Source organism: Opisthorchis viverrini, assembly GCF_000715545.1.
Source record: "Opisthorchis viverrini unplaced genomic scaffold opera_v5_255, whole genome shotgun sequence".
NCBI classification, from domain to species: domain Eukaryota; kingdom Metazoa; phylum Platyhelminthes; class Trematoda; order Opisthorchiida; family Opisthorchiidae; genus Opisthorchis; species Opisthorchis viverrini.
The window spans coordinates 147,772-168,144 of record NW_008751911.1 but is presented as its reverse complement, the minus strand read 5'-3'; the positions used below and the strand labels follow the sequence as shown (position 1 = coordinate 168,144).

Sequence of the window (20,373 nt, the reverse complement as noted above, 5' to 3'; positions counted from 1 at the left end):
ATATATATATATATATATATATATATATATCCCGTCTCCCGTGTATCTCCACATATGGAAAGAAACAATACTAACCTCTGTTCGTAGAACCCACCACCAAAGACCTGGCATAGGGTGCTGGAAGCGCCGACTTGCACAACGTCATAATGAATGCGTCACGAGCAGCCTCCAACTTAAGCATTCCACAAAGACCCACCATTAGTTGGAGCGACTCCAGTAGACTTGCAGTAATTTTTTCGTCCGCGCTGTGAGGTCAAATACACAGAAGAATCCATCAACATGAGGTGGACACGAAGACATAACATAGAAAAAAACTACTCCGACATACTTATACAGACCTGGACTCCAGTAGAAGTGCAAAGGCTGACAAGAGACCAGTCCAAGAGAGTGACACAAACTGTTCCCGCACGTCTGCTCCGCCGATAACATGACCTGTGGTAGGTTCCATAGGATCTTCGCCAACAGGGCAAGTTACAATGGAATTCAGGGTTTGCACAATCCGAAGCAAACATGATACGGCCAACGATAGACAATAGCCATCCTGAAGAGTAGGTGCTTCTGACCGATCTAGCAGGTCGACTCTAGAAGAAAGCGAATGAAAACATCCTGAAATCATTGGACCTGGAAAACACTTCTCGGAAGAGAATAGTCGACACTAAAGTGAAGAATGGTTATCATGAATCTTGATTATTCGGGGGCCCATAACAAGTCTGCACTCACTGGACACTAATAATCGAAAGGGCCCCCATTGTACTTGCGACGCGCATAAACACACTCAAATGGAAAGCACCCAGACACTGTGTTACCAGGAGATAAAAATAAAGATAATAAGAGGGCGAAATAGCTCCGTGGTTAGAGGGCGAATTTGCTGACCTGAAGGTCCATGGTTCAAACCCGACTTCTGCCTCTCGACTTGCCCTGTTTAGGCTCGCGCAACCAGAACTTTCTTTCGACTTGTAAATGAAAGCATGTTCATCTCAACCAGGTTATGGACACGTGATATCGGTACCACCAACATGCACAGTGAATTCCAAGTAATAAGTACTGATTAGTAGATGAAAATTTCTCTATGCCCACTAGGTATGCCGCTAACAAGAGTCAAAAGAACCAAACATTGATTGTTCAAGTTCGGAGACACAGGAAGGCCAGTCTAGCTACTTGAGAGCTCCTGGGGATTTCCAGTCACTTACTGACGTAAGGTTCTTACTAGAGGCAGTTCACATGACTCAAATTCCTAGCTCACTTCCACGGTACGAGATCCAATTCGATTGCCCGATGGTCTCGGGCAGTGTCCAGCTATGAGAACTGCAACGTTTTGAATTTCCAAATCCCTTATCACACTTAAACGTATTTCAGAACTATCGACAGTGATGTAAATGCGCAGACTAGGTGTGAATCTTGACTTGTCTTCGCCGTCTTCAGAAATTTGGACACACACAATAGTCCACTCTTTGAAGTAAACTCTGAATAATAAAAATCGCTACACGAAACACTTGTTTCTTGTAAAAGCTGGTTAACATAGCAGAACCTTCCTAATTGCAAAGGCTTAAAAAGCACCCCTGCCTCCGGAGCAGGAAAAATCACACAGCGTTACCGGTGATCGCTTGATTAGTCAGGTGTAAAAATCCTGTCTGGATGAAGCCACTTCGTCCCATAGATTTCGCTGTATTTTTCGCTTTAAGTTCATTGGCACAACCACACCTGCTGATGATGGCGCCGCACGCGCTAGCTGCCATTCCGACGTTCCCATGAATGGTGCGATAGCTGTTGGATTAGGTAGTTGACAGCCGATATCCCGCTAGTGTGCGTATAGTAGGATCGTATCATCTTGTTAAAGGCGACTGGTTTATATATTGCGCTTAGAAGTCAAACAACCCGAATACAGCATGTCATTGAGAACTTGCACCTGTTGGCGGTGGTTACTCATGCAGATTACCTAATGATTAACTGGGTGAACTACATTAATTCATGGATTGCACACCATTTAGGGTCAAGTGATCTTTTGCTAATGAACATGTGCAGTATAAGTCATACGAACAATCATACGAACATCTGTATCATCTTGCCCATGTTACAGTGGGCATTCCAACAAAGTTGGTGAAACAGAAAACATACTTTATTGGGTGTCAGTGGGTGGAAAATGCTACGTGGGTGAAAATGCCACGAAAAAATTCTACTACGAAACAGGAAACTGTGTTGCAAGAAACGAAGCTGTGCGGCTCAGCCTGGTTCCCCGGTTAACCGTAACGTCTGACTTTAAACGTCACATACACTTACCACAGTATCGAACCTGTGGTTAGGGCCACCTGAAACCGAGCCTTGACCACTACAGTCAGAGTTCCACTGCCGGATAACGCAATCACCAGCCTACCCAACGAGGTAACTGTATAGATCACTCATCAGATCACGCATCACAAACCCTCAAACCACGTGACAATTCCTGTCCCACTTGCAACCTGAGCCGACAACATGTACAGTAAAACTTCTCAACCATTTTCATTTACGCGGATACCACGCGCCAGGATTGTGAACTTCATTCAACACATCAGGTCAAGTGGTATTCATGTTCGTGCAAGTATCAAACACGAAGGGACACCCCTCTCTTCACAATGCACACAATAAATATACATACAATTAGGCTCAATACACACACTCGCGCGCACAGGACAGGAAGTTAACAGAGCTCCGCAAGTCTTCACGGACAACTACGGAACACGCGTAGCAACTATGCCGCAGAGAGGACAGGCCCCGCGTCCTGAACTTCACTCAGGAACTCTCAATAAGTGTCTTCAAACGATGTCACTTTTTTTATTATTCCACTTTTCGCATTGTATCTATTTCTATCATCATCATCTATCTTTCTATTTATTCATCACATTCTAGTAAGACTGATATTCTATAGTGCTTGTTACCTTCTGATAATCAACTTAATTACGTCACAACTAGAGCACTAACAATTGGTGAGCCCGACGTGACCGCTACAAATACTCCATCCTTAGCGAAGGAGAGAAGTAGGCGCTGATGAAATGGTAGGTGATGCTCCTGATTGTGGGGTAAACAAGATAATAGACAGTCTATGTGGATGTACTAAAATTAGCTTCAGGGGTAAGTAAACAGGAGGGTAGCCGCTACACAATCACCAATTAGGCAGGTACAACAGATTCCAATGTCTACTGGTGAGTTCACTTACGACAGAAAGCCTTGCAGTAGTGTTATCCACATAGCTCAGTTGAGTCGAATCGGTCACAAGCCTATTTACGGTACGAGACCGATGCACCAAGTCCAAGGAGTATCGTGGTCTAAGGCAATCATGTGTTATAGATTCAGGAAAATCCTAATTCCTTCAATGACATAATACAGGGCGCATAAGTTTGTTGAAAATTTTTCGACATCCCACGACCGGTTTCGCCCTTCTTATGGCACATCAGGTGGGCGCCATCCCCGAGTTTACGTCAACCCTGTGTTCTACTTGAACTCATATTGCAAGAAATTGGCGAAATACACTCATTTGCAAGAAAATTTGGTTTGCAGGAGACTCACTTGGAACCCAGTTGAACATCTTGTTTATGGTGTTTTCAGATGAGTGTATTTCGCAAATTTGTGCAATTTCGGTTCAGGTATCGCGATATCACGAATATCGTACTAGCTGGAACATGAGGCGGTCTGGTGCAGCACATTTAGTTGCTTGAAGACATCATAAAAGAGAGATTCAGCTGGGTTCTAGATGAGTCTCCCGCAAAACCAAATCTGTTTGCAAACGAGTGTATCTCGCTAAATCTAATCACTGTTTGGAGCAAGATACTACTTATGGAATCCATTTGCGTAAAGATGCATCACGCTCTTCACCACTGGTATGCACATGAAATTCGATTGTACGTATCCTCAGGCATGTGAGCCTATATTCGGTTGTTCAACTCATATTATTGCGTCACTAATAGCCTTTTGGAACTTCGTTAAACCAGATTACCTGTAATTTGAAGTTACGGAACCCGAAGCACAGATAGGTATATCTGTCATAAACTTCGATCAACTATTTCGACCCAGATTACCGAGGCTTTCCTCATCCAGCCGTTTGCAGAATTTTCCCCATCCAGGTCATACTCGATGAATAAACTGTAGAGCAAAAAATATATTCATTTGAACTGCAGACCACAGAAGAACCTTCGAGCAATAGTGCGAGCCGAACTTGGACGTTTGGGTATCTTAAATAGTCCCGCTGCAGAGATGAGCCGACCAAGCTTAGGTGATCAATCAAACGTGCGCTACCTTGAACATTGCTTCCCAGGTGTGACCGTCCAGTATCCTCTAGAGAATTTGGCACTAAAGTTTCGGAAACACTATATACCTGGCAACGAGCAGACTAAGTGACCTTGCTAAAAGCATTTCTGGATCATAATTAAACGAGTTTCGATTTTCTGTCAGCACACGAGACCGAATGACAGAAAATAGGGAAACCACTGAAGAGCATGAAACAAAAACAAAGGACGGCTGCTGCCTCAAGCGCGTTTGTTTTTGTTTTGCCTCAACTGTTTGTATTTATTTTTGTCACCAAAAGTACTTCACAGCTGCATTGAGCTGGCATGCTTAGAAAGCCTCCTTCGAATTCCCCTTACTAGTCCCTAATGGCTACGTAATCGATTAGACGTGCGAGAATTAGGATGGTTATCTGACCAATTCAATTCTAGAGAACATCTGTCGTTCAGCCCGATCACCCAAGAAAGAAGAGTCAAAGCGATTCCAGATAAGGCCCATTTGAAGTTGGTTTGGAAATGGAGTCAACTTTTGGTTTCTAGCGTAAATACGTGATATTGTATAGCGATTAGAAAATGACTGAAAAGGCTCGACTGTTCGGTCGCCATGGTTGATCTTTGTTCACCGACAAATCCATCCTCGGCACTCCATAATTTGGGTGGCGATCACCCACACCGTAAGGGTTAATAATGTTAGGCAAAGGTTTTTCTTGAAAGAATTATGCCCGCCGGCCAGTACAGCAGTGTGAGTTCGATATGGTACAGTGGTTAAACCGCGAATTTACTGATTGGAAAGTCCGTAGTTCGAAACCACCCTCTCAATCTCGACCGCGACGGGCTAGATTTAGGCAACCTGACAGTACCTAATCCCTCGTGCATCCTTCGAGTGTTATGGCACCCAAGTGCTGCAGCTGAACGATTATATTTTTAATTTTATTATCATGATTAGTAGTAGTATTAGTGAAAGGAAAAATGCCTTCGCTGTGGAGTTATTAGAACACATTAACTGAACAGTTACAGACCATTGGACAGAAAAGCAAAACTCTCTCTCATATGCATCTTGTATTCTTCTCGAACGTGTCTTTCTGAACTTTCCTGGATACTCATTGACTATCAGTTGAACGAATTCTACGAAGCAATTCCACGAATTCCGTATTAAATCTCACCTTCGAATACACACAAAGTGGAGTTACGAGAAAACATGTTACTCGTATGCCTCATCAGTAGTACCCAACGTCACACACCTATCCCTTTTAAAGGTCGCCCGTATGCCACCGATTTTTATTTACTTCCGTTAGGTCGGTTCCACAAGCTGGTTTAATCGGCCGCTCTTCGGGTGTACCATGCCACTTACGAAGCTGAGTCACATTTAATCTTCGATCCCCGACCGTCTTGAATTGTATAGACGTTCCCCCGGCGGTCGGTAACGACAAACGAACGTTGCCGTCGACTGCCTAGCTTCTGTGACCCCAGTTCACTCCTTCCAGGATTCTGATCCTCCCAGTTAATCTTCGCGCTTATGAGGAATCATCGTACCCTTCTGCTTGCCGTTTCCTGTCTAGTCCTTTCCTGAACGGTGGTTACGTTTCCTCGAGCTTTCCTCCTTTGTCCCTCTAGCTCCTCCGGAGACAAGCGTGTTGCCGGCCACATCCCAATTTCCTAATCAACCGGAAGGCGCGGATGTCAACCGTACATCGGCATGAACGGGAACTTGCCTGTAGTTGGCTGCATGGAAGCACGATGAGCTAGCAACACCACTGGCAAGTTCACATTCCAGTCACCTCCTTTGGCTGCCAGCCACTCCTTGACCCTTCGGTTATTACGTTGGGTTAGACCATTTGCTTGAGGGTGGTATGGTGCCGTCTGATGCCCAACTTCTGCAAGCAACTCTCAAACACTTCGTTCTCGAAGCAAGGCCCCTGATCGGTTAGGATCATCTTTGGCACCCCATGGTGGGCCACGCTGTGATTGATGCATTACCACTCCGCAGATCATCGTCGCCCGTTGATTCGGCACGGCTGCCGCTTCGACCCACTGCGACATATGCTTTGTCATTATCACGATATAATGATCTTCGCTGGTTATCACCGCAAACGGGTCCATGACCATAGCTCGCCGATTTTTGAGACAGGAATGGGTTCCATGGGATGGGTTGCCCCTGCCGTATCCCTCTTCGTCGGTTGCCATCGCTTGCAGGACACCACATTATCCATCACCTCACTTCTCATCCCGGGCCAGTAGGTTCTCTGTCAAGAAACAAGTCGTATGTCTTGGTGTATCCTGTGTGTGCCATCTCGCGTCCCAAGAGCGAGGTAACACGGGCTGCATAACATCAAAATCAGTGCCATTCCAAGAAATTATGCCAGCTCCATTCAGACTCAGCCGATCAAAGTGACTCTGGAACGTATCAAATTCATTCTCTCTCTCTCTTTCTCTCTCTCTGTTCCCAATACTCCCTCCATCCAACAAGACGACTGCGACCTTCCGTAACACAGAATCCTGTCGTTGGAGTTCCAGGAACATTGGAACCTTCTGGGATTCAGTTAAACGACGAGGCTATTGGCTTTAATCATGATCTTGGTGGCATCATATACAGCCTCTGGTCTTGTCAGCCAATCAGCCAAGTGGTTCTCCTTCCCTGGCACGTGCTGGATCGTGAAGTCGTACTCTTGCAACCGGGGTGCCCAGCGCGCGAGATTTCCGGGAGGATCTCTGGAGGTCCTGACCCACTCCAGGGGTTTTTATCGTCCAAGCAGATATGGCCTCCACTTATCCAGGGCCCAGACGATAGCTAAACATTCTTTCTCAATGGTCGAGTACTTCTGTTCAGCGTTAGTCAGGACACGACTGGCATATTCGATAACTCCATCCCTCTGCTTCAGGTTTGCGCCGATACCGCGGTCACTAGAGTCCGTTGCGACAGCGAACATCTCTCCGACCCTGGGCAGTTTGAGGGTCAGTTGCTGATCCAGCATCCGCGCTTTGACACTCTCCAAAGCTACATGTGCTTCCCTGGTCCATTCGAACTTCACATTTTGCACGAGCAAGTCGTACAGTGGAGTAGCAATCGTGTTGAAGTCCTTGACAAACCGGCTGTAGTATGCCGCTAGAATAAGGAACTGTCGTAAGGACCACTGTGAAGTGGGAACAGCACAGTCCTCGATCTTCGGCAGTTTTCCAGCAGTGGGATAACTTTTCTGTAACCCACTTTATGTCCCAACAGTGTCACCGAACTCCGAGCGAGCTGTCCTGCCTTCATTTATCCGCAGGCCATCTTCCCGGATACGCTTTCAATACGGACTTCCAGTAAACTGCGTGCTCTCGTTCCGAACTGCTGTACACAACAATATCGTCTCCGAACACGGCAACATTCTGTAGTCCCTTCGTTGAACGAAGCGTCAAGCACCGGAATGTGAATGGTGGCCCAGGCAAACCGGTATCCGTCTAAATTGATACTGGTTGTCCCCAACCGTGAACGCCGTTTTTTCTCGATCCTCCGCCTTGATAGGTAGTCGCCAGTATCCGGAATGCAAGTCGAACACCGTGAAACATCGGGAATGCTGGAGGGAATCGAAAGTCTGCGCTACAACCCCACTTACGGTCAGTTCACTCAAACGCTGGAAATCCGCGCAAAACCGGTATTTTCCCTTAGCCTTCCTTACACGCACAACCGGGGAGTTGTATACACTGTCAGCTTCCTCGATTGTAATGTTTCAACGTCTCTTGAAGTTAGCGAATATACACTCATTTGCAAACTAATTTGGTTTTTTCGAGAGACTCACCTGGAACCCAAGAAGGGCGAAACCGGTCGTGGGCTGTCGATGGATTTCCAGCAACCTCATGAGTAGTCTCTTGAACTTGTTTATGGACCTCCTCCTGTACATGGAGCGGCAGTGGACGGGGGCCGTAAGGTCGAAAGTATTCGGACAAAAGGGAATTTCGTGTTCAACCCACAGGCAGAAGCCAAACGAGTCATCATCCCCCATGAACAGCTCGGAATATTCCACGACCACGGACTGTAATGACGGCAGGTTACAAGACAGAAGCTTTGGGACATGCAGCTCGCCCACGGAAGTGCTTGGGCAACCTTCAAGCTTGACTGCCCCATACTTTGTCACCAGTTTTGCCTGCTTTATGTCAACCACGGAATCTGCGCTTTTGAAAAAATCTGCTTCCAATATTGTCTGCACTACGCCTGAGCTGATCAGGAACATGTACTGCACGGACTTGTCGCCAGGACGCATTGGGTACATTGACAATCCGTCAATTTTCAGTCAGCGTCCAGCCATTTCCCGTGCCAGATGCACCAAATGCTCAAATCTCAACTGACCAGTTACCCTCGTCAACCGCAAATGGACACAAAGTGTCGCCTGCACACCTTCGACGAACTGGTCAGACAGCAACTGCTGGCACGACACTCCGTCCACCCCTGGCAAGACCGGATCCAGCGATTGCTGCAGGCTGGCAAAGAACACCGTCGGGTCACATCCCGATTCCATCCTGGCAGTCTTGAACCGCCTCAGAGCCTCCTGGCGGTCGGCCGGTGTATCGTATTCGCCTGTAAGTGCTTCCTTCGCGGCTGCCCAGTCCATTTTCCGAGGGCCCCTTCTGGCCTTCGTTCAGCCTCTGAGGAAGGTCTTCCGCGCTGCCAACTTACCCCGGATTGTCTCCAGTCCAGAAGCCTCCGCAACCTCCTCGAAGTCCTCCAGGAAGGTTCGAACATTCCCATCCCCAAAGGTCTGTGGCCATGGGATCTTCATCCCCATCCAAATGAAGTGAAGTTATTTAGTAGAACACATTAACTGAGCAGTTACAGACCATTGGACAGAAAAGCAAAACTCTCTCTCATATGCATCTTGTTTACAAAAACTGAATACCCGTTTCCTTCTCGAACACATCTTCCTGAACTTTTCTGGATACTCATTGACTATCACTCAAATGTAAACGAATGCTACAAAGCAATTCCACGAATTCTGTAATAAATTTCATTTTCCAATGGACGCAAAGCGGAGTTACCAGAAAACATATTGCTCGCATACCTCATCCGTAATATCTACCGTTATAGCAGTAGTGACCGACTCCTAGTCATTAAATTATTATTGAACCATAGTATTAAGGTGGACACAGTTCATTTTAATTTGAAAGGTTACGTAAATTGCCCCCCAGAAAAGACTGATGACTGAAACCTGGATACAACGTTGTCTCCCTCCCAAGAGACAGCGAGATGGTTAGGTCCCAAATATACCTGAAGTAAAGAGGATGACCTGCCTTCCAAAAAGAGTGCTCCCAAAGACAGGATGGAATCAGCAAGCGGGTTAAAAAGTTTTTTTATAGCATATATACGTCACCAGACGTCCAACCAGACAATCTGTAAAGAATCGGACAGTACAAACGCCACTGACATCGATTAGCCTCCATTTCTTACAATGTCTCTACCCCATTCAAGTGCGGAACCCAGCCTGGAAGGCGGACTGCACCAACACACAAACTCTTTACAATCTTTTTCACACCTTTCCACCAAATCAATCGTTATCATTCTCATAGTTTGCGCCATCCTGAGGTAGGCACGGAGAACAGCACTCGTCTTGGTAGGCAATGTTAAGGTCTGCGTAGTACATGGCCCAGCCACGTCAGCTGGTGGAGTTGAGTGCCTTCCGCCACTGAAGTAACTGACCTGCAACCAAATTCCCGAATACTAGGGACAGGAATCATACGGTAAGTAGGACTGAACTACGACTGACGTCTGATCTGATCATTCGGTGCCAAGCTGCCATGAAACCCGAGGGAAACACGAGGGCTGGGATACTACCAGATTGCCCAAGCCTAGACAGAAGAAGCCGAGAGAGGGAAGCAGAGGTCGAGTTGGAACAACGGACCTTCCGGTCAGTAAATGTGCGGTCTAACCACTGAGCAATCTCGACCTACATACGAATACATGTATCCTGAAAACAATATCCTACAACTTCAACAAGAAAAAGTCAGATGTACACAGTCCAACTGTGCGTCGGGAAATTTCAGTTGTGAACTTACAAGAACGACGTCGGTTGTAGTATGAGAAAGAAGGAACCTTTGTAGTATAACAACGACTGGTTGGGGGCGTGAGGACTAACGAGGGCGTTTGGTTGACCGGATTCTTTGGCTGACGGGTACAATGGAAAGAAAAGGCACAGGTCACTTTTGAACTGAGTTCTGAAATCGAGTAATGAACCTTCGGTTCCTAGCGTAGATAAGGGATGACGTACAGCGAGTAGAAAATGACCGAGAAAGTTAGGCTGTTCGGTCGCCAGGGTTGATCTTTGTTCACCGACAAATCCAACCTTGGCTGTCCGTAAATTGGGTCGCTTCAGTTAACACAATCGATGTATGAACCCCGGTGTTTTCATCACAGGGAACACTTTTCAGATGCAATACACTTCTTGCGTGGTCAATGAGAAATATCATCGACAAGATATGAGTCTCACACGAGCACTGTCTCATTTTGCAAATGAGTGCTTAACTCCACAAGTGATTTTAAAAAAGCATGAAAGATGGAGCTACCGTACTTAACAGGGAGATAAACTGGTGACTCAACAGAATCCCACAGCTTGTGTGAAGCTCAGAGCGGCTTCAGGGAAAAATTCCCAGTCTAATGACCCATATATTTCCCGGGACCTTATCATTTGACGGACTGTCCACGTATATAAATGTATGCCCAAAAATACATGTTTGGTCTCGCTTGTCGCATTAGATTGTTAGTGCACATGTCACATAGGGTGTTTAGGAATAAAGTCCACGGCCGTAGAAAATGAACGTCATCAAAGCACACACAGCACAACATTTCAGAGTCCGATCGCAGATTGATTTTGACAGGAAGTGAGTTGTTTCAGATAGAGAATAGAACCAATGTATGGTTGTGCAATTGTCAGTTTCCCCAGCACTCTACAGAATACAAGCCGCATTAATAGCACAAGAATGATGGTAATGCGTAGTCCGAGCAAGTATGTTGAAATGAGTGTGACAGGAAGGTAGGGTACCTAAGCAAACAGACGACAGAAAGTTTATGACAATCGTAGAAATGAGTTGATCCAACTGGGGGGAATTCAAACACAGTCCTTAGTAATGCAGCCTTCTGTCTTCGGTGATGTTCTACTACAAACGAGCTACGTGAACCACAGTCTCCCTACAAAACCTCCCTCGTTATAACTAAGTCATGCAGGAGAGTATGGTAGCCTCTTGTTCGATATATGAAATGCCCCAGGTAATAATGTTAGTTAGTGTGGTTTCCTTACAGTAGCAGGATGACGTTGGCGGACCAGTACTCCAGAACTAAAGTCCATCGAAGATGAGAGATCAGCACGCCGATGAGGAACGGAAAACTACAGCCATCCTGCTATGAGACACATTATTAAAACCAAGACGACTTAGTAAGGTTGCTGATGGTATTTCCGCAATCCAAGCACCAAAGAATAGGCGCTAAATACGAATGACGAACATTTGAGAACCAAACCAAAAACAGCTTGGAGACCCTATCCACAGATACACAGAAACAATGATACCCACAGTACAACAGTAAATAATCTCTGAAACACTTACCCAACTCATCACCAAGCAACGGATTATTCAGGACCGTTTGAACATACTGACTCAACGTGTTGACTAGTTCGCGAAATATTTTCGTCGAATGTTGGCGCATATCGTAGGACATACACACATGGCTAGGCAAAGACGTTGGTGAAAAAAGTTGGTCAGAAGGCAAATAATCCCGTCTGGGGAGATTTAACAATCAACGTTCATTGTAGAAAAATCCCAACAGAAATACGACATTGTTACAGATTGTGCTTAGATTGTGTCTAGACGCGACATTGTAACATAAGCGGACTTGGAACAAAAGGCATAAGTGAAAGAGACAGTTGTTGGAGACATTGCTTAGCCGGAAAAAAAAATTTAGATACACCCGCGAGAATCCCATTTAGCTGGTCCGACGTTGCGAAAAACGACAAAATAAATGTATGGGCAAACGAAGCGTGAAAGTGATCAGCGATTTCCCACCCTTTGAACTACTGGTTTTATTATGAAAACGTTCCGAATGATTGAGCATCTTGACCGGTTCTCTGGGGAAAAAGACGGGAGATTTTGCAGCTGCCCAAATTCAACTCACTACCCCCACACAAGCATGAACGGATCACATTTTGTACAAAAATTAACATTCAAATAGACCAACTTTCTCATCATTATTATTATCGACAGAGCTATCTTCTGTTGCGATTTGACAACAGAATTAGCGTTCAAAGGGACCTGCACTAGGGAAAACTATATTCGTCACACACGGATCATTAATCAGTGATCATTGAAACTTGTTCTAGTAGGATTCTACGGCGCAACAGGAAAGGTCTTAAAGATGGATATGACAAAAAGCATCCCTGTCTAACTTATGCCGAGTTTTCAAAACAACCTAGCGTTTATACCTCTGAAGTGGCGAATCGTGAGGGGTCTTTCATTAGACTGACAAATGGCTGTTATACTTCACCCTACGTTTTTGCAGTATGAGACGCATGGACGCGTACTGTGATTCGCGTTGACATAGTATTTGACTGTCTATAGAAAAAGATAGAGGTATTACCTGAGGCTTAGAATGTAGTAAAATGAATGAACTAACGGCATCAAGCACAAGAGGATAAATGGAACAAGGTCATGACCCCAACCATATTAGCGTGAACCAATCATAAGCGGGGTAGGTATTTAATAGTGAGGGCTCGTGTAAGTGAACCGGAAACCCAAGGTTAGGCACCGCATCTAAATTGCACCAAAATTCGCTCCAGAAGACGGGTTTCCACAATGCGATTTCACTCGGTATAAAAAGTACACAAAAGGACGCCAGCGAAGCTTGTCCGGCCAGCTGAAATCTCTTAGTAGAAGAACAGTTTTTCTCATAACTAGGGAGCTTATCGCACATTTACACTGTTAACTGTAATATTCCACGATATATTTGCAGTCGTCTGGTGAGAAACAGCTGATGCTGACTTCCGGGTAGGGATTGTCTTCAGTCCCTAAGAGGCTTAAATGGCTGTTTATCAGGTTGAGCTATTCGAGGCCACAAGAGCACGAGTTACTATCAACGTGAACCGTCACTCTGTTCTGTTAGTACTTTATAATGACTAACCTGGACTATAAGTCTCTCAGGCGCACCTCGTTTGCGTATAAGAAAAGCGTTCCAAAGGCACTGAAGTTATCTTGCCTTAACTCAACCACGATTCGCAACCACAAAGTAGCTATGAGTGCACCATGCCGCCAAAGAAACTGAAAACTCAATGCAAGGTTTTCGAAAATGAAATCAAACCGGGTTCTCAGAACCTAATCCTACGGATAAGCTTGTCCGAATAAGTAATCCAGTTCAACATCGCTAAGTGGCAACAACATTCTGTCCAATAAAAGTGAGAAACATGCTACAAAACACCAGTGACACCATTCGCGTGCTTCCTATTATGGCGCGTAGTGCCGTCCGCTCTAAAACTCCAGGCTATCCGTCTGTAGGGAATCGAAAGACAGGAGCAGTAAAAGTTGCCAAGGTTTCTTAGATAACCAGTTCGAGCGTAAAGTCGAAAGAACTCGATAAAGCTGGTGAACACTTTTCAGGATATTTAGGATAGGTGCTGTTGCACTGAAGCCGGTCGACTGATATGGACAGCCAAAATGTGGTGCTCTTGACTGAGTCTAGGTAGTTAATCTAAATGAGCTCGAGAATGCTGTGGTTAAAACGACAACTTACGAATCAGAAGGTCCGAGGTTTGAACCCAACCTCTGCACCTCGACTGATCCTGTCTAGGCTTGGGCAACTTGGCAGTAACCCAGCCCTCGTGCTTCCTTCCATTGACATGGCAGCTAGGCACCGAAATGGTGCTACAGTCGAACGATTACCTCTTTTCAATTAGTCTAGATAGTAGGCTAGGTAACTATCTATTGAGTAGAGTGTCTGGGAGTAAGATTGCTTCCCGAGTCAAAGGCTGACAAGTGGAATTCAGTTAGTCGAATAAGTGACGGACAATAGATAGTTTCATTTAGCGTCAAGAAACCTGATCAATGTGAAAAACTAAAAAATTGTCACAGCTTACCGAATTAATTCTGGCTGGGCAGAAAATTTGTGCAAAACTTCAAGTGCGAGTGCACGCTGCCAAGCTGTCTTCTCGACATCCAAGAAGCGAATCAATAAAGACAGGTATATTTCACATTCGGTATTCTGAAAGTTAGAAAGGTCAAAGCCGTTTGGATGGGCAATAAAGAGAAACTAGAGACTAGTCTGTGTTCATTCAATTACATGCGGACAAAAATCGGATTTCGCCCAAAAGAAATATGATAGATACCCATATCCAATCCATTGTTGAGTCTATCGTCCACGAGTACTTGATTAAAAGGTTCACGAATGTTGACGCGGGACGTGGAATATTCAGTACCAAAAACCATCAGTGGTACCGAGTGTTGGTAACAAAAGTGAAGGGTAGTCTACACAGATGTCACTGAAGATGGTCGGGTGTAATAATAATCACAATGATGATAAACAATAATAATAATCAACCAGGAAAAAGGTCAGGATATTCAACTGTAGCGTGTTGTTTGTACTTAACCCAGAGAAAGCCGGATGAGTGTCCAACAATTATGGACTGATCACGGCTTTTGGGATGCAATGCCATAGTACCAGTACAAAACAGCCTTATCCGAACGACTAGTGCAAACCCCCAAACAAATAAATGTTGGTTACTAAACCTAGTTGTTCAAGGGACACCTCGAATCATGGGTTCTGAAGCAAGTAATGGACTTAGCCAAAGCTACCAGCCTCAAGCCTACAAAACAACGTACCAGCAAATGAAAATACTGTTCCACCGTTACGGTAATCAAACGCTTCAAGCGAACGAGCAGGGGGAAGGTTGCTTTCTCCCCCGAAGTCGCACTTGTGGAAGAAGAATAGACAGCTGCACTGGCGTGGGCTACCGCAGCAGCTGCGGCGGCCAGTGCTGCTGAGGCTACTTCGGCCAGACCGGTTGGTGACGAAGCTGAGGGTGTTGGGCGCAATTTCAAACTCGGGGAAAACAGTTTGATCACCAGTGGACACAGATTTGTTTTCAACAAGTAGGCGAACGCCACGTTCTGAAAATAAACACACAAAAATTGCTCATAATAGAGCACAACACGAATAACCCAAAAAATGAAGACAATAAGAATTATATCGACCATAAGAGCGAAGTATTCGAGGAGACTGCTCAAGGTAGATGTTTGCTTATCGAAAAGTGAAAAAATTACTGCAACGTGGAATAAGTGAAGAAATTAACATGAGAGGAGAGACAGATATTGAATCCAACGTTAGTCCGGTACACCTACCGCGGAGCACTGGTTCACATAGCTTCCATGCAATTCACACAACCAAGGAGCCTGAAACGCTGTCCTTTTGATCAAGCCTACGGGGACTTACACTTAACGCACTCAGAGCTCAGGACTCATAAATGGTTGTGTTGATAATGGGACCTCTTGTGTTCAGAAACTAAAAGTGACAACAGACGGTCCATGAAATTGAACCAAGAATCGCTTAAGTGGATCTGACGGCTACCGAATTCACCACAATCTGTTTTAAGCACCCTGAGGTGTAGGACCGTGAGTAAGAAACCCCGTACGGCGAGCATCCTTCTAATACGACTACGTCCGTTTACATCAAGTTCCTATTATGATAGTGTTGAATGACGTACAACTCATATATTCGCAACAGCTACGGCAGAGTTACCTAGTAATAACAATTACACACGCACTGTTCTTCCATAAAAGTTATAATGAAATGCACTTTGAAAAACAGAAAGCACTTGTTTGTACCACATTACACTGCACCTTCTCCCCTAATAAAGTACCTGACTGAACCAATACACGATCACTTTATAGGTTTCCTAACCTTTCGATTAGTTTAGATTACAAGGCTAGCTGCGGACATCAGCGCGTCTTAAAAAATAAGCGGTCCGAACGGCAAGCCAAATCGAGAAAGGTGAAGAAATGAATGAGAGAAAGCCGACATACTTGGCGGAACAATCGGGAGAACTGAGTGATTATTGACTCAATGAGTTCCAAACCAAGAGAACGATTAAGATCGAGCGTGCCAGTCAGCCATTGAGCTGGCTCATCGTTCAGAAGAGCGCATATATCCTGTCACAACAAAGGAAATAAAAACAGAGGATTTTAAGCACACTATCGTAGAGGGGGAAGACGCAGTGGCGCTTAGAGAACAATGTATAACTTATCCCATATACGAAAATAGAGGTTAAAGATACCAGTCTGTGTTGAGCTAGACCTAGTAATAATGAAATGTCTGCATGTGTCAGTACTCCTTCACCTGATTGGAAAATAGCCAAAGGCGGTCACACAATTACTTGGCAACGAAGTATAAAAGCCATTACCAGCAAACTCAGCTGAGCTGGTCATTGTCATCTTCCTGGATGGGGACCCGGAGACGAGCCACACCAATGGCTACAGATATTGTAAGACATGGCCCAGTCACGCCCTCAATGGCGCTTAAGCATCCAAGCTACTGCCTTCCTGCACAGCTCGCTTCGCAATTCCCCCAACCTAACAGTCCACTAACAGTGCTGTATTTACGCACCAACTTATCAGCTCCCGCCTCCAATGCGCAGCTACCTAACCCACCTCTCCAAATCATCAGTGAACGGAACTGTGGTAGCTACAACCACTGTACCCGGTTATTATGGCTGACAATGATGACTGGTCATAGATGAGCTATAAAATATTAACAAAGGTTGGGCACGGCTCTTCAGAAGCGGCCGCTTTCTCAGAATATAGTTTCACCAAACCATCGAACTGACAGCAACCCTACTGCCCGAAATCAACAGTGTGGTTCGAACGATATCCACATCAGAACATTCTTCTCCATATAGCGGTAGATAGAATAAATAAAAACGAACAACCAGTTCAACAAATTACGATTGAAGGGAGCAGGCATATTGCAAGTGACGGTTTTTCGATCCTCGATAGAAAATGTTCAAAGCACGATCAGTGGTTTCTCGAACCAAAACAGATTGCCACGGCGATTGTACGTCTCCACTAAGAACATTTTCCCTAAAACTTTGAGTGACAGTTTTGTGCTTTCCTGTATAATAAAAAGGGATATTTGAACATGGGGTACTAATAGCTCTGGTGGGAATGGGCTCATATTCACGGCGAGTCTCATACTACTACTAAAGAGCTAGTAACGCAAGAAATATGTCCACTAATAATCAGGGGATAAGGTGCGTCGTGAGATGGGTTTGCAAGAAATGAAGGAAATGTGAGAAATTGCGCAAACCCATCGTTTTTAGACCTTTCTCAATAGAGCCACATGATTTACACCACAATTTCCACACACCTGAAATATTTTGCGCCAAAAGTTGGCATGTTTAAACAGATCACTACTACACACACCTGCTAAATCAAGCTTCGTAAAAAAAACTCCGGTTTCAAGTGTTGAGTTCCATGTAAAAAGGATGGAAGGACAATTTCGCCAAGATCCTTAAGCCAGTAAGGTCTTCTGCGCCTTAACGTAAAACCCCTCTACTTCAAGTACTGTAGCATTTTGTCATCATATTTTGAAATCTTTCTAACCCTCAAGTGTCCATAGTTAATCGCCCCTGTGAGGAGCGATTATCTCCCGATTACTGTGCGAAGACTACTACCGTGCTGTCCTCAAACTCACTTCCGAACCAACTGTATGGCTTTTCGCACTCGTCTTAGCCACGATTGGTTCACTCCATGGAATGTCAGTTTATGAGACTAAGGAGTTGTAAACGCCATTCGGCGTTTACGAACGTATTCAGTCCAATGGCTACAGATATTGTAAGACATGGCCCAGTCACGCCCTCAATGGCGCTTAAGCATCCAAGCTACTGCCTTCCTGCACAGCTCGCTTCGCAATTCCCCCAACCTAACAGTCCACTAACAGTGCTGTATTTACGCACCAACTTATCAGCTCCCGCCTCCAATGCGCAGCTACCTAACCCACCTCTCCAAATCATCAGTGAACGGAACTGTGGTAGCTACAACCACTGTACCCGGTTATTATGGCTGACAATGATGACTGGTCATAGATGAGCTATAAAATATTAACAAAGGTTGGGCACGGCTCTTCAGAAGCGGCCGCTTTCTCAGAATATAGTTTCACCAAACCATCGAACTGACAGCAACCCTACTGCCCGAAATCAACAGTGTGGTTCGAACGATATCCACATCAGAACATTCTTCTCCATATAGCGGTAGATAGAATAAATAAAAACGAACAACCAGTTCAACAAATTACGATTGAAGGGAGCAGGCATATTGCAAGTGACGGTTTTTCGATCCTCGATAGAAAATGTTCAAAGCACGATCAGTGGTTTCTCGAACCAAAACAGATTGCCACGGCGATTGTACGTCTCCACTAAGAACATTTTCCCTAAAACTTTGAGTGACAGTTTTGTGCTTTCCTGTATAATAAAAAGGGATATTTGAACATGGGGTACTAATAGCTCTGGTGGGAATGGGCTCATATTCACGGCGAGTCTCATACTACTACTAAAGAGCTAGTAACGCAAGAAATATGTCCACTAATAATCAGGGGATAAGGTGCGTCGTGAGATGGGTTTGCAAGAAATGAAGGAAATGTGAGAAATTGCGCAAACCCATCGTTTTTAGACCTTTCTCAATAGAGCCACATGATTTACACCACAATTTCCACACACCTGAAATATTTTGCGCCAAAAGTTGGCATGTTTAAACAGATCACTACTACACACACCTGCTAAATCAAGCTTCGTAAAAAAAAACTCCGGTTTCAAGTGTTGAGTTCCATGTAAAAAGGATGGAAGGACAATTTCGCCAAGATCCTTAAGCCAGTAAGGTCTTCTGCGCCTTAACGTAAAACCCCTCTACTTCAAGTACTGTAGCATTTTGTCATCATATTTTGAAATCTTTCTAACCCTCAAGTGTCCATAGTTAATCGCCCCTGTGAGGAGCGATTATCTCCCGATTACTGTGCGAAGACTACTACCGTGCTGTCCTCAAACTCACTTCCGAACCAACTGTATGGCTTTTCGCACTCGTCTTAGCCACGATTGGTTCACTCCATGGAATGTCAGTTTATGAGACTAAGGAGTTGTAAACGCCATTCGGCGTTTACGAACGTATTCAGTCCAAAATTAGACTTTTCGACTTAAAACAAGGTGGTAAATCAGCAGCTAACCATGAGGCCGCATTTTTCATCATATCACAAATTGCCGATGTGCTGACGTTTCAAGATGGTCTCTTTACTCACATTTTCTAAATCGTTACGAAGACTAGTGAACGCCCATGACATTCGCCCTTCAGATTCTCAAGCAAAAACGACTCGACAGATACTGAGGAATTAGGCCCACCTGAAGATCCCCAGAAAGGGTAAAACCGGTGGCGGGTTGTACGGAGCTCTCATCGACCTTATGAGCAGAACTGATGAACCATTCCTGTTTTACTTTCCACGTGTCGAGGAGGACCTGAGGTATGTGAATGATTCTAACAAAATGAGAAACTGCGAGGTGTAGGAAAAGTCGGTAAGCCGAATGTAACACTCTCATCATCCCACAGACCACAAAAATCGCTGGATTTCACGTTTCGATCTATTGGTTGCCGGGTGCGGGCGTGAACTTGCATCAACATGCAATATTCCTGTGATTTCACTCAACAACCCACATTTGGCAGCGCTCGCATACAACTAGCAGATGGACTCAAAACGAAAATCACGCGGCATGAGCAGACGAAGCACGAGCTTGCAGCGAAGCGAATGTCCACATCAAATTGCGCCTCATCATCATCAACACTGTCAGCTGTAATGACCGCGTACTCGTCGTACTGTGGTTGTAGCTGCCGCAGTTTCGTTCACCGATGGTTTGGGGGGTAGAGGTAGGTAGCTGAGCGTTGCAAGCAGGAGCTGATAAATTGGGGCATAGATCCAGCACTGTCAGTGGGCTGTCAACTGGGGGGGTTGAAAAAGGAGCTATGCATTGAAGGCAATAGCTTGGATGCACGAGCGCCATTGAGGGCGCGACTGGGCCATATCTGACAATGTCTCTAGCCATTGATGTGGCCCGTCTCGGGGTCCCCATCCAGGAAGACG

At 45.2% G+C, this 20,373-nt stretch overlaps 1 protein-coding gene across 1 annotated transcript in view; it reads right to left on the bottom strand.

Moving 5' to 3' along the window:
• T265_09082 (hypothetical protein) overlaps positions 1 to 20,373 on the bottom strand; it is a gene marked incomplete at both ends in the record, with an annotated part of 101,741 nt that overhangs the window by 68,613 nt on the left and 12,755 nt on the right. The window contains 7 exons of the mRNA XM_009175067.1: positions 76 to 245; positions 339 to 581; positions 10,281 to 10,389; positions 11,823 to 11,944; positions 14,339 to 14,463; positions 15,081 to 15,368; positions 16,281 to 16,406. Coding sequence (XP_009173331.1) covers positions 76 to 245; positions 339 to 581; positions 10,281 to 10,389; positions 11,823 to 11,944; positions 14,339 to 14,463; positions 15,081 to 15,368; positions 16,281 to 16,406 — 1,183 coding nt within the window. The remainder of the gene's footprint in view (positions 1 to 75; positions 246 to 338; positions 582 to 10,280; positions 10,390 to 11,822; positions 11,945 to 14,338; positions 14,464 to 15,080; positions 15,369 to 16,280; positions 16,407 to 20,373) is intronic.